This window comes from Crinia signifera, chromosome 1 (genome assembly GCF_055691185.1).
Source record: "Crinia signifera chromosome 1, ASM5569118v1, whole genome shotgun sequence".
Taxonomy (NCBI): Eukaryota; Metazoa; Chordata; class Amphibia; order Anura; family Myobatrachidae; genus Crinia; species Crinia signifera.
Window position 1 is genome coordinate 156,908,611 of NC_139217.1, and position 14,990 is coordinate 156,923,600.

The window sequence follows — 14,990 nt, forward strand, 5'->3', positions numbered from 1 at the left end:
TGTAGTAATCTATAGATACTACTTTTTATTGAGGTCTCCAAAAACAATGCTATGTAATTTATTTGAAACTTCAGTAAATGTATTAAAAAGCCTGTAAGCAGAATGTCCTTATTGGCAGTTAACTCTTTGGGCAGTATTCAATGAGGCCAATTCGCCATGGTTTATGGCGAATTTGTGCTATTTTTCGCGTTGGAAGGTGATTTTTTTTGTCAGAAAGTGAATCACCCTATTCAACGTGCATTTTTCGCTGTCTTTCTAAGTGATTGTCGCCGTGTAGCAAATCGCCATCTTTTCATGGTGAAGTGGAATGTGAATTTTTTAAATATATATATTTTTTTACATTTGGTGTAAAAAAAAAAAATCGAATTTTATTCTGTGAATGGGCATGTTATTTTTATTCATGTGCTTATAGCACATGACTATATATTTAATTAAAATATATATATTTTTTTACACATAACAGCCATCCGGGAGCCGAGAGCCGCTCATTAGATATTCATATATTCACTGCTCCCGATCATTACATATGCACGATCAGGAGCAGTGAATACCTGGTCCCCTGCTGGCTCTCCCGGGGGGCAGCTTGTGCTGCCTGGGTCCCGGGGAGCCCTCCTCCCCTCCACATACGTTCTGGGGCAGGCAGGGAGACTTCCATCTTCCTTCCTGCCGCCGTCCCCCAGCTCCCTGCAGGATGCCGCAGGGGTTAAGATTTGCCATCGGGCAGCAAGCCCCTGTGACGTTGAATACGGGGATAGCAGGAGGACAGCGAGGCTCCGGAACACGGCGACTGTGCAGCGAATCCTAAACAGGATTCGCTGCATGCCGCGATAATGTTCATTGAATACTGCCCTTTGAGTGCCAAGTGAATTTTTTATTCATCATAATGACCTGTAATGTTTACCTTTTTATATAGGAAATATACATTTTTTTTTACACATTTTTCTATTTGAATTCATATAACAAATGGTGAGTGGTACTGGTATTTTTAGCCAATATTTAGCATGTCTCCCACAGGGATGTTGACACTCATATTTAACACATCTCTCACAGAGATGTTGCCTTTTTTTAGCATATCTCACAGATGTTGGCACTCAAAGGGATAATGTATGGACAAATGGCGGCTTGCAGAAATAAGGGACATTTTGAGTTTGGTCTCTTCAGTATAGATCACCTACTATAATCTGCTCGCAGCAGCTTAGCATTTGCAATACTTAAGCAATGCAAATGCAGGAGGAGGTGCATATTTTGCAGGCTTCTAAAATGTAAAAAGTACAAAATACAGGGGACAAAAGGAGTAGGGGTCCCCTGTATTTCAGAAACCAGCATCGGGCTCAAACAGCCAGCGGTGTCATGCCACAGCTGGAGGAGACTTTTTACATAAGGCCCTCCCAGCCAAAGCATGATCATCCTGGCTGGTCAGCCCGGGCCGGGTCCTTGGGGGAGTAGGGACCCCCCCACCCAATAGAGGGGTCCCCCTTCCAGCGGCATACCAGCCCAGGCTGTGGGTGGTGGGCTGATGTTGTTATAATAAAAAATTGATGAACAGTGGAAGCAGCAGCCTCAGATTTTCTCCTGTCTGAGGCTGCTGCTGCTCCGCTGGGTAGGAGGAGGGGATGGAAGGAGAGGAGGTGGCCTTGCAGCTGCTGCCAGATGTGAAGGAGGAGGAGTGAGAGAAGGCAAGCCCTGTGATGTCTCGCAGCGGCAGGCGCTCCTGATGACCCGGCGACATGGCAATGGATTTCTGCAACGGCAGGTATGACCTAGGAAGTGCGATGCAATGCGCATGGGAACGCGCATTGCATTGCACCTCCTGTCATGTACATGCAATCTGGGCACTGTACATGTGATTTATTGCTGAAATCGCATGTAAATTGCCTAGTGTATGGAAGCCTTTACACGCACACCGCTGCGTGTGTATGGGCAATCTAGCCACTGATCTCAAGGGAGATTTCCCTATCTTACATTGCACAGCATGTAGGCTAGACTGAAAATCGTGTATGGGGCTTAAAATAATCAATATCAATAAACTTTGTAATGTCATAGGGGGGTATGTAATCCGGAATCATGGCTGTCTGTCCCCGCCAACAGCCGCAATCCTGGCTCGTTTGCGGTCTGATAGACCGCAGAACGACAGGCAGGATTCAATGTCCCGCCTGCCGCTCGGCGCAAAGGGGACGTCTCCACAAACACGGCCATGGATTGGCGATCTGCGGCTGGGATCGCGACAATCCATGGCTGTTATTGGCAGATCGGGCCCGACAGCTTCTAAAGGCCCCTTCTGCCGTGATCCTTCTTTAGTGCTGTCGCTACAGACGGCATTGACTAGGGAGCCACAGCTATTTCCCACGTCGGAAATAGCAGTGGCAGATTGCATACCCCCCATAGTCTAATACTGGGGTAGCCAACTCCAGTCCTTAAGAGCTACCAACAGTTAATGTTTTCCAGGTCTCCTTACAGAATCACAAGTGAAGTAATTAGCTCCACCTGTGGATCATTTATAATGTGACAGTCAGTAATGAATACACCATCTACAAAATGTGAACTGTTGGTAGCTCTCGAGGACTGGAGTTGGCTACCACTGGTCTAATAAATATCAACAGACTTCAAATTATCACTTCACAGGGCACATTAGCGGCCTCCCTCAATTTGTGTTTCATGAGTGTCATTTGTGTCTGGCTTCCTCTGCTGGGTGTCTTTACAAGTGGCCACCTGATGAAGAAATTCAACTGTTTCTCTAGTCGGGCACCTATTAGTATGTAATGAGCATGAAAGCTGGGGGTTTATCCATTCAAATCAGATAAACTCCATCTAAAGTTCTGGTTAGAGGTTCTGTGTCCCCCGATCACCCCTAGTGAGTGTAATTTGATTAAGGATTTTTTTGGTCAGGTACCACTTAATGGGTATTCATTGCATAAGAAAGCATTTGTACTTCCTTCCCTGCAATGTACCCATGTTGGCTTGTAATGCTGTGTGCTTGTTGATGTATAAATAAACAATATGTATGTACTGTATGACAGTGAATTGCTTTTCTGAATGTATTTTCCCATTGTTACAGTATGATGCTTGAAATGACAAGCCAGCGTTTTGTGTTTGAGAACGTTTATTTACAAATCTTTATCTTCAGGCAAAAGAAATCCTTACTAAAGAGTCAAATGTGCAGGATGTCCGATGCCCTGTCACTGTGTGCGGAGATGTGCATGGCCAGTTTCACGACCTCATGGAACTCTTCAGAATTGGGGGGAAATCTCCAGACACTAACTACCTGTTCATGGGAGACTATGTGGATAGAGGCTATTACTCAGTGGAAACAGTGACTCTTCTTGTAGCATTAAAGGTAACCAATCCATTATTTTATTTTTTTTCACATTAATCTTATGTGTACATACATACATACTTAAAAGAGGGGGGGGGAGTGGGTGGGATACAAGCAAGGAAAAAAGATACTCAGGTACATAGCATTAATCATACAGATTACAGCGAATATGTCATATTTATCACTACTATGAAAGTTAAGAGTCTAGAAGATTGTAAGACAGTAAATTTGTAGGAGTGTTATAAATAAAGGATTGGACAGACCTCTCCTTATATATGGTCCATCTTAACCATTTCCTATGAATGGCTGAATAAGAGTATTTACACTCAACTGCTTCAAAAATAAAAAGTTTTTGGACTTTATTTTCAATCATAAAATTACTGCATAAGGGTGCTGCAGCGGATATCCACAATTGAGCTGTGGAGGCTTTGGTGTCTATTAAAGTTTGACCCGTGAGGTTTTTATCACCTCCATACCTTTTATGAGGATAATAATGAAATAAGACTAGGAAAGAATTCATTCATATATATGTAGTCCCAATATGGACGAAATGAGAGGGAACACCCCACACCATAATGTCAGGCAGGACCAAAAGACATGTACAATATCACCTACCATTCCACAGTTTCTCCAACAATATGGGGAGATACTAGCTCAGATCTTATCTAGTCACTCCAAGTTAAAATAAGCCCTATGACTAAGCTTACATCTCTGATTGGTTGGCACATTTGGATATTTTAAAACTGGAATAAAAGCTATTTCCATACCTCCTCAGATAATGCATGAGAGATCTTTTTCCATTTAGTTGGTGCAGGAAATTCCCCATTCTGACTTTCTGAGGTGTAAAATTAATACCAGATCAGAACAGCAGCAGCATTTTGGGGAGTCCAAATTGTCTTGGCAGTGTGGGAAAGCAGCTATGTAGCCAATGCCTTAATTGAAGGTATTTATAAAAATCCCGTTTTGGAATTTGAAACCTAGTTTGAAGGTACGAGCAAGGAACTATATTCCCATCCATGACCATATCCTGTAGGGACAAGAGGCCAATTTGTGGCATGAATGTAAGTGTAGGACATGAATCATAAAGACGATAACCTGTAATGACAACTGTGGAGAGGACCAGATCAAGAGCTGTCCTATTACTTATCAATGCACTCCAAACTCATATCATCAGTTCAGTTGCTTTACACTCATTAAGCTTCAGCAGGGCTGCAGTAGCTGGTAGCAATAGTAAGTCAGGGAGTACCATAGGAGAGGGGGGTGGGATACCATGGTCTATTCAATAACCACCCAAGGTTTAGGAGCAACCTGGGTAAACCAGTCCTTGGCCTGACGTAATACACAAGCTGGATGGTATTTCCCCAGGTGAGTATAAGGTACACCTCGTTTATTCTTGGCCTTGGTTAAAATGGTTGCAACTATTTTTGGTCTTTCCCCACCCCAGGTATAGCCGGATATAAATGTATTCAATTTATTAAATATAGCAAGTCATTGCCCTTCCCTAATGTCTCATAATTCCACAACAGCTTGGATTTTTTTTGCCCATGTTACATGCATACATTGTTCTAACCCCCCCCCCCTTTAATTGAAACTTTCTCCTGTCTCATTCAGGTTCGTTACCCAGAACGCATCACAATATTGAGAGGTAATCATGAAAGTCGGCAAATCACTCAAGTCTATGGTTTCTATGATGAGTGCCTACGAAAGTATGGGAATGCTAATGTATGGAAGTATTTCACAGATCTCTTTGACTACTTACCATTAACGGCTTTAGTTGATGGGCAGGTATGTATATATTATAGTATATCTAATATCATAAATTGTCCTGTTCAAATATGAAACCAGATATATTTTAATAGTGATATCAGTGGTTTGTAGCTTGAAGGAGTGATCCGTAGTGACTATTTTGAATGGCTTATTTGGACCAGAGCATTGAAAGGCACAGTTTGAGAGAAGATGCAATCAGCATGTAGACTGTCTGTATCGACAGTTCTGTCAGCTTTGTTAAAATGATGACCACTAATATGTTGACATTTACAAATATAGATATGGTCCCAATTTTGACATGATAAATGCCAACAAATTATATCATGTCATTTTGCAAAATGCAGACATCAGAGATTTATTTATTTACTGTGCACGGTGCCAGTTACGTAGTCAGCATAGTGTCCCTGTCAGCGTCGTGTTCGCGCCACCAGCTTGGTCAGCTTGTGTACGTTCGCGCCTAATCAGAGCTTACGCAGTTAGCATAGTCAGTCAGCATTACACAGTTAGTGTAGTCAGTCAGCCAGCCAGCCTTGTGTCAGCGCTTATTACATTGTGTGGGAACAATTGACCATTTTTAATCTGCCTAACATGACAGGTGTGAATCTTTTCCTAAAACACCCTTACTATCCACGTCAGCCTGAAGCGTTCGGATGCGGTACGCATCCTCCCGACCTGTTCATACCCCCGCTATGCACATTGGTGTGAAGTTGACTTTATAAAGTGTGGCGAGCGCAGCAGAAAACGAGCCCGAAGCATGACGAGCGAATGCGTATTACTTGATGTGTATTCCATGTCCCCTCGATGTGCTTGCCACACTTCGGGCTCGTTTACAATCTATAGGGGTAATGTATGAGCATACAGTTGTAACTGCAGTTTGCAACTAAAGCCGCAATGTACCATTAAATCTGCAACTGTCAGGATGTGAGCAACCAGAGTATCGTACTCCGAAATAGCCGGCATAGCTGCATTGTGATGGCGTTGATCGTCGACATTTCATCAATATCGACATGGTCAACACTGACATACTAGATGCTATAAAAGTGCAGTAAAATGTACAATGCATTCTTGCACTGGGATGATAACAAAGGTGGATATTTTCTGAGGAACCCTTATGACTAATTTATCTGGAGACAAGGGGAGGATGAGTTGCTTATGTTAGCTATTTATTCTATTCTTGCCAAGCAACAACAGTAAATGCCGTAAATTGGGAAAGATAAAAGACACGATCCTACAACTTTGTAACAATAAATATCCCATGGTGAAGAATAAAGGCAAACATAGTTATAGCAAATATTCCATTAGGTTTATACATATTTTTCACACTTGGTTTAATTAGTAAATGCAAAGTAACTTATGAGTTGTATCTTATTAGCTAATGTACTGTACATTTATGTACTGTACATTTTTACCATGAGCTAAATTACCACATGTAATAGAATACTATTAATAAGTATTTTGATGCTTTTAAGGGGCATACACGCGGAGCGATTTTGTGCTCTTTTCTAAGTGGTCTGACTAGATTGCTTAGAAAGTAAGCCCAGATCGCCCCATGTGTATGGCCCCATGCGTCGCTATCGCCCGCTAGTTAAGTCAGTGCATGCAGTATCAATCTAGGCAAATAGTTTAGCAAGTGACTGCAAATTGCTCTGTGTGTACAGAATGAGCTATAGCAAACGTGATCTACGTTGTCCTGAGCCACTACCCTGATTTTTTTTTTTTGCTATACCCCTTTAACACCAGAAATGCAGAGACCAACCAAGGAATTAAATTCCAGGGACATGCAGGGACATTCCCCGGTTGGGCCCCGTGTACACATGTACACGGGAGTCGGCACCCGGGATGACCATACATTTATTTCTATGAGAATGTCATTAGAAATTTACTTTTTTTAGTCCCACAAAGATGAGGTCATTAGAGAGCGGGAGGACTTGCCTATGCAGACATTGCAGGCTTTCACGGGTTAAATAGCATTGCTGGGTCTGTTGTGCCACAGCGCTTGCAGTGTCTTCCTGTACGCTGTGTGATTGCCAATGCAGGCTTGCAGGGGCTAAATAGCACTGCTGGGGTCTGTTGTGCCACAGAGCTTGCAATGTCTTCCTGCATACTGTTTGATTGCCAGTGCAGACATTCTTGGCTTACAGGAGTTAAATAGCATCGCTGGGTCTGTTGTGCCACAGCAGACATTGCAGTCTTTCAGGCTTGCAGGGGTTAAATAGCACTGCTGGGGTTTGATGTGCCACAGTGCTTACCCAGTGTCGTCTTGCATGCTGTGTGATGCCTCGGAGCATCTCTGGAAATCCACAACAGGAAGTTGCCCTGCTTAGCCAATCAGCATCAGCAGGGGCAACACGGGACGTAGGGACATGTCCTTGCACCTTTCATACCAGCCATTAACCCTGGACCAACCCTGGTAGCTAGCAGGGTTGAAATTCCGGGGCATGAGTCCCTGGATTTTGGCCCTGGATCCTTTCACACCAGCACGAGTCACAGGTTGTTCCAGGGGCCAACCTGGGAATTTTGGCTGGTGTGAAAGGGGTACAAGTAAAATCGCTTAGCAAAATCGCTGCATGTGTATTGACTTTTTATGGGTGATCTAGACACCAGGAAATTGCCTACTTTAAATAGCTTGGCAAAAATGCTTAGCATCCATCTCACCGTGTGTATGTCAGTTTACAGTAATTTCTCTCACCTCACAGAGGGTCTTATTCTAGTTCACTCTTTCTGACAAAATCCTTCTTAGATGGACAAAACCGTGTGCACTGCAGGCGGTGCAGATGTTACTTGTGCAGAGAGAATTAGATTTGGGTGGGGTTTTACTTCAAAGTGAGATCTATATTGCAGTGTAAAAATAAAGCAGACAGTATTTACCCTGCACAGAAACAAACTAACTCGCCCAAATCTAATTCTCTCTGCACATTTTACATCTACCCCCCTGCAGTGCACATGGTTTTGTCCATCTAAGAAGGATTTTGTCAGAGTGAACTAGAATAAGGCCCAGAATGACAGTTTTTTTTTTTTGTTTTTTTTTTTGTGTGTGAAAGGTATGGTAAAGTATTTTTGTGTTTGGCTGGGTTGGCATCTGTGTGTTAGCAGGCCGAATTAAGGTTGTCATAAAAAATTGCTAGGCAGCACATGGACCATTGATATTTTCTGAAGGTTGTGTGGGATTGTTGTCAAATTGATGTATGGCACTTGCCCATTTTTGTTTAAGATGTTGCTTCGGTTCTGGGAAAATATTTGTAGTTAAAAGTATTGCCACCACAGGGCCTGCTTTTGGCATCATTTTGGGTTTTTAAATTGCCTTGACAAGTGCAAGGCATGAAATCATTTTTTTACATTTTGTTCTGTCAAATTGTTTTCGGTATGCCAAAATTGTAAGCTTTCCTTCCGCCTCTCACTGATTGAGTCAGCCTCAGTCTAATAAATATGTATGCTGTACGATATATATATATATACAGTAACTCATTTTCATTTTGTTTGTGTGTTGGAATTTCTAAATGTACTGGGCCAGGAGCTGAGGTGAATGACTAAACATTCTTTGTATAATTGCTATGTAATATGTTGGTGCTATATACATCAGAAAGGATAATGCAGGGATGGACAAATTCCAGAAGCCAGGTAGCTAATGCTGCTACCTAAATATTGGTAGCCATAAACTATTGACATTCATAGAGGTCTTCTAGCTACTTTATGGATCCTGCTAGAATCAACCCACCGGTTCCTGAATTTTGCTATATTATGTCACCATTGCCTTTATATTGTGTTAGGAAAACTAGGCACTACAAAATAAAATATGCACACTTTTTTTTTCCTGATAGATTTTCTGTCTTCATGGAGGTCTCTCACCATCTATTGATACGCTGGATCACATCCGTGCTTTGGATCGCCTACAGGAAGTTCCCCATGAGGTATATAGTTGGATATATTTAAATGTCATTTTGTATTAAATATCCATCGCAGAACTGAAGTGTAGCTTGGGGTTTCAGGTAATTTCCACTTTCAAACAGGTTTTTTTTAGTGACCCACTCCACCAAAATCAATATTTGTTGCTGTGTATTAGGGGGATTGAATTTGATGTTTACATATACATGATCAGGCAAAACATTAAAACAACGGACAGGTGAAGTGAATTACATATATAATCTAGTTTCCATGGCACCTATCAGTCATCAAGTAAACAGTCAGTTCTTGATGCGTTGAAAGCAGGAAAAATGGGCAAGCATAAAGATCTGAGTGTATTTTACAAAGGCCAAATTGAGATGGCTACACAACTTGGCCAGCGTCTCCTAAAATGCCAACTCTTGTGGGATGTTCCCAGTATGCAGTGGTTTGTACTACAAAAAGAGGTCCAAGAAAGGACAACCGATGAACCAACGACAGGGTACGAAGGCAAGCCCATCTGATCTGATCCAACAGAAGAGTTACTGTAGCACAAACTGCTAAGAAAGTTAATTCTGTCTATAACAGGGGCGAGAACACCGTGTACTGCAGCTTTACTGTGTAGCCGCAGATTGACTTGAATGCAATTTTTACCCCTGTCAACTGCTGAAAATGCATACAATGGGCACGTGAGCATCAGGGAGCAATGAAAGAAGTTGACCTGACCTAGTCAAATTTTCTATTACATCATGTAGGCAGCCATGTACAGTACATCATTTACCTATGGAAGAGATGGTGACGGGTGCACTATGGAAAGTAGTCTGTTGTTCTGGGTCACGCTGGAAAAACAATTCCGAGCCATGGAGGGCTTACATCAAACTTGCAGGACTCCTTAATATGCTGCTAATGTCAGATACCACAAGTCACCCCCAGAGCTCTTGTAGAGTCCTTGTCTCAGTGTCAGAGAGCTGTTTTGGAAGCTTAAGTGGGATCTAGACAGTGTTCGGTAGGTGGTATAACAATCAAGTTATGTATTACAAATTTGGAAAACTCAAGACTGGGGCAGCACTTGGAGATTACATCATTTCCAAGCGCTGGACCGCCAATCGTTGCGCTGGGGGCAAGCTCAGCACCAAGATAAGCTGCTGGGCTGCCCCCATGCACCCCCAACCCCTGTCCGTGAGGTGAATGGATGCCGGACACAAGCATCTATTCACTTCCCACCTACCTCCGCTGCTGTCTGCAGAGTACAGCAGCAGAAGCTGTGTGCGCCCCTAGCCCGACCTGCAGTCCGGAGGTTGGGCTTCCCCCATTGCTGTAAACGGTAGCCGGGTCGGATGACTTGGCGTACCCGTTTGCACTGCCCTTTACCCAGGTCCTGCCCGTGTTCTACCCTGGTCAGGACCTGGGTAGAAGTCCCTTGTAAAGGGATATGGGTTAACCCCTTTTACACCACCGCTGACCCGGTTCCTCAAGGGAAAACCCCGGGGTTTTTTGGCGGAGTGAAAGGGGTATAATTGATGCTTTTGATCAATGGGCAATTGTATTTTCCAGTCACAGTTTAAATCATGTTATAATTAATGAATCTATTTGTTTCTTTTTTAGGGGCCAATGTGTGACCTTTTGTGGTCTGATCCAGATGATCGTGGTGGTTGGGGTATTTCTCCGCGAGGTGCTGGTTACACTTTTGGACAGGATATTTCAGAAACTTTCAACCATGCCAATGGATTGACTTTGGTGTCACGTGCTCATCAGCTGGTAATGGAGGTGAGTTTGCCACTAAAATACACGTTTATGACCTCTGTTTAGGCATCTTGTTGAGAGTTGTTTTAGTTCTTAATGGACTACTCAAGCAACAAAATCTTTAAGTTTATTAAACTAAACTACGAAGTATAACTTCAATAGGGTGCGACATTCCCTGATGCTGCTAACAATCTATCACCACTCACCTTTTTTCTGCTACCTCCTGTCTATTTCAGACCAATATCTAATGCCTGTTATTTCTGAACACCAAAAAAAAAAAAAATTGACTAAATATGGATAAAAGTTAAATTAGACTGATTGTTATTATATACCTATAGTATTTCTACTATAATATCAGTAATCAAAGAACAATTTCAAATGTGACTCAGACAACAATATATTTAAGTATGATTCTTGTCCAAATCCCGCAAAAGGGGTGCTGACTTATTAAACTTTTCCAGCTCTGCATGATCCAGAATCTGTTTACTGGAATCTCCCGTTATAAAGACTTGTGTATTTATTTGTCATTCCGTAGTTTGATTCAGTGTCAGCTACCTGCTTGTATATTATTCTCTAGTGCTAGATTGAAAAAAAAATAAGGGGGCAAAAGAGGCAAGCTAGCGTCAATATAGGTGGGCACAAGAGGCCAGCCAGCATCAGTATATTGCCTGGTGTTAAGAGCCTGTTAGCGTTCTCACAGCAGGACACTTTAGCAGAGGTCTCGTACAAGAAATAAACAGCTGCACTGTCTGATTGAACAGCTGAATGACAGGCTGCTCAGTCGTCCTTGGCCAACTCCTGTGTTTAATAGTGTGAAGTGTTGCTCCATGCTGTGTTATCAGACCACCATAATGTGACTTTAGCTACTCAACAGTAAGGCAGTTATTATTTTAAGAACAAAAGCCACCTCCTAGCCTTTGATTCTCTGCTCATATCATTCGATGGGCCGATACATTTCTTCATGTCACAGGTGATTTCTTCAGTGGCACATGAGCTTTACTTGCTCATCTGACTGCCTTTTCATATTTTTACTGTGACAAGGTTACCCCCTCTTTTCCTTCTTCTGCCATGATTTATTTACTTATGCATTGCTCACAGGAAGCATCTGTCAGTTCTACTTCCACCCTGGGTAATAGTTTTGCATCCTGTAGAGATCAAACCGTTTCAAACCTGAGTAATAAGCATCCTTCTCTCTGTTGAACTACACATCCCAGCATGCCTTGCATCAGTTTCAGCATGGTCAAATAGCAAAGCTAAGGCAAGGCATGCTGGGATGTGTAGTTCATCAACAGCTGGAGGGAAGCTTATTGCCCACCCCTGGATTAAAGGATGTCTATATACTAGCATCTATATATTTAGCTCACTCATATTCAGCAGAACTTTGCAGAGAATATTTGTCCGTTCACATCAGTACCTGCTGCTTTAGAGCATACAATCTATGCTTGTGTATAAACATGTAGACTAGTGTTGTTTTTAGTGCATTCTGGGAAAAAAATCAGGTTTATGAATTGTAGGAGGAAATTGGGGTACTTGGGGAAATGCACAGAAGCACGAGGAGGCTATACATATTCCAGGTAGTTGGTGGGAATCGAACACAAGACCTTAGTGCTGTGAGGCAGTAATGCTAACCCATGTTTCACTTTCTGTACATGTTCCCTCATTACACCGTGGATGTGACTGAGTTACATTTTAATGTTAAAGGCAGTTTTCACGTGTCCATTTGTATGTCTTCCCCTTTCATTTTTTTCATATATTTGCTTGCTTGGCAATCTCTGAAAATATGACATTGCACAAAAATGGTATATAAACTGAACCTTCATCTCTTATATAGATTAATGGGGCAGATGTATTAACTGTAGTTAATGGGGAGAAAAGGTATCAGAGCATGTTATATTCACGGATACTGCCTCTCCCCCATGTATGATGGTATCCGTGAGCAATAAATGACAGTGTACATATCTGCGCTGCTGTCTAAAAGATAGGCCAATATGTAGAGCAAATGTACAAACCGTTCTACCCCCTATTGACTTACACAGCTGCAGGGTGGCGATGACCTGTCCTTGCTGCTAGCTCCAGGCTGTGCAGTAGATATCACGTGGGTAGCTTGAGCTGATTCGCTATCTGCTCCAGAGAACATCACCGGAGCACCTTAAAGGTCAATACTCCAACGCTTGATGACAAGGTCAAAACTGTCATTCGATCCTGGTGTCGACAATAACCACCAGCTTTCTTCTCCGATGTGTTTGCCCAACTCGTCAAGCATTGGCGCACATGCGTGGAAAGGGATGGGGACTACGTTGAAAAGTGAATAGTGCATTGCATAGAGGCTAAACTGAGTTATGTACAGAGCAAAGTGTGCAAATGCGTTCACAAATAAAAAACTACTTTTCAATCCAGCCTCGTATTATATATCAATTATTTGATATACATATATAGTCTATACTGTGTTTGTATATATGGACATGTATGTGGCATCAATTCATTTTTGTCCCCTTCTCCTTTCAAATACAGGGTTACAACTGGTGTCATGACAGGAATGTGGTTACCATTTTCAGTGCACCTAATTATTGTTATCGTTGTGGAAATCAGGCAGCTATAATGGAACTGGATGACACCCTAAAATATTCCTTGTAAGTATTTTGCTGTGAAATACAGTTTCTCGTAAAGTTTCTCATTTTATATATTAGAATGTCTCATAAAAGAGGTCATTATAACATGGACAGGTTATGTTGGACCTTTTGTTCTTAATCAGAATCTGCTTTATTTGGCCATGTATACTTGCGTGTACTAGGAATTCGATTTGGATTGCTGTGCAACAGCCAGATAGGTAACAAGGAAACAGTGACAGTACAGATATATATGATAGTACAGAAATGCACTAGATGTGTCCTGTGTACAGAAATGCACTAGATGTGTCCTGTTGAGGGTCATGATGGCTACGGACATGGGGAACATATATTTGCTGAGCTGCACAGCACCCAGGCAGCCATTCAGCTGCGCCACTTGGTCATTGCAACAGCCAGCTAGGTAAACAAGTAAAAATACAGTACAGATATGGAACACGATAGGGGAGACACGGGGTAAATATTTTTGCACAGCACCCAGTATTCTTCAAGCCTGCTATGGAATATGTTTCAGTTTTTTGCCTTTATCTGGATACAATTAGGATTTGCATTACATTTGGTCATGTTTGTTGAAGATCTTTGGCAGAGAACATTGTTTTCTGTGAACCAGGGAAAGCAAGAAATTCCATAAGTAACACTCAAATAAGATATTCTAACACTAAACTTCCTAAAATAAAAATAAAGCAAATTAAGAAATAACTAATTTATGACCTCTTATTTCTTTGCAGCCTTCAATTTGACCCTGCTCCGCGCCGTGGAGAGCCGCATGTTACCCGACGCACTCCTGACTATTTCCTATAAGCAACCTTTACATATTGCCTTCATCTGTGCAATTATACTTGGCATTTAAACAATGACATAAACATGTGTCTATATATAGACATGCAAACCAACAAAAGAAACCAAAACAAAATAATTAAAAATTGGAATCTGCTTTTACATCACCCTGTGTTGTCTGTTCCTAGAATACACTTTTCATTTCCCCAGTTCATATTCCCAAATAGGCTAAGAAACCATCACGGACCAAAATGTGCCATACTGTTGATGAAGCATTTAGCACAATTTGAGACTGCGGTTCAGAATTGAAAACACACAGCCAGTCCATTAGTCAGTTTGCCTGCTGTATTTGTAAGTCATGTTTCTGACTGAACTGCTCAATCAGTAAAAGGTAACTTGCAAGGCCTTTATCTCCCTTTGCACTTACTTTGTAAATTTTAGTTGTAGTGATCAGCTGGCATGACAGATACCATTTGGAGTAATTTTTAAGAAAATACATAAGCTAACCATCCACTGTATATTTTTTGTTTTTCAAAAGTACAGATACATTGGAGAAATTTGACCTGAGTGTTTGCCATAACATTAATGTACCTTTTTCTGTATATTTGTCAAGAAAGTGCTTGCAGCTCTTATGGTGTATTTGAACAAATAAACTTTCAATTGTAGACCTCCAGCGTGTGTGAAAACATTTCTTTTTAAATGTTTGAAAAACAAAAAGTATTGATAAATCACATGACTCAGTTGGCATGCAAACATTTCAAGGCAGTTATGTCCTATTTTAAGTTTGTATTTATAGGCTTCTTTTTATAGATGAATAGATGTAGCCGTATCGAGCTTTGCTGTGATTCTTTTGCAACATGGCATGGTTTGTGTGTCTGTTATAGGTT

The 14,990-nt window shown here is 41.7% G+C and overlaps 1 protein-coding gene across 1 annotated transcript in view; it reads left to right on the forward strand.

Annotated features, from left to right (window-relative positions):
* PPP2CB (protein phosphatase 2 catalytic subunit beta) overlaps nucleotides 1-14,776 on the forward strand; it is a 29,672-nt gene extending 14,896 nt beyond the window's left edge. The window contains exons 2-7 of the mRNA XM_083175103.1: nucleotides 3,125-3,334; nucleotides 4,925-5,098; nucleotides 8,899-8,988; nucleotides 10,565-10,726; nucleotides 13,214-13,332; nucleotides 14,055-14,776. Coding sequence (XP_083031229.1) covers nucleotides 3,125-3,334; nucleotides 4,925-5,098; nucleotides 8,899-8,988; nucleotides 10,565-10,726; nucleotides 13,214-13,332; nucleotides 14,055-14,127 — 828 coding nt within the window. The 3' untranslated portion in view covers nucleotides 14,128-14,776. The remainder of the gene's footprint in view (nucleotides 1-3,124; nucleotides 3,335-4,924; nucleotides 5,099-8,898; nucleotides 8,989-10,564; nucleotides 10,727-13,213; nucleotides 13,333-14,054) is intronic.
* Nucleotides 14,777-14,990: the final 214 nt, after the last annotated feature.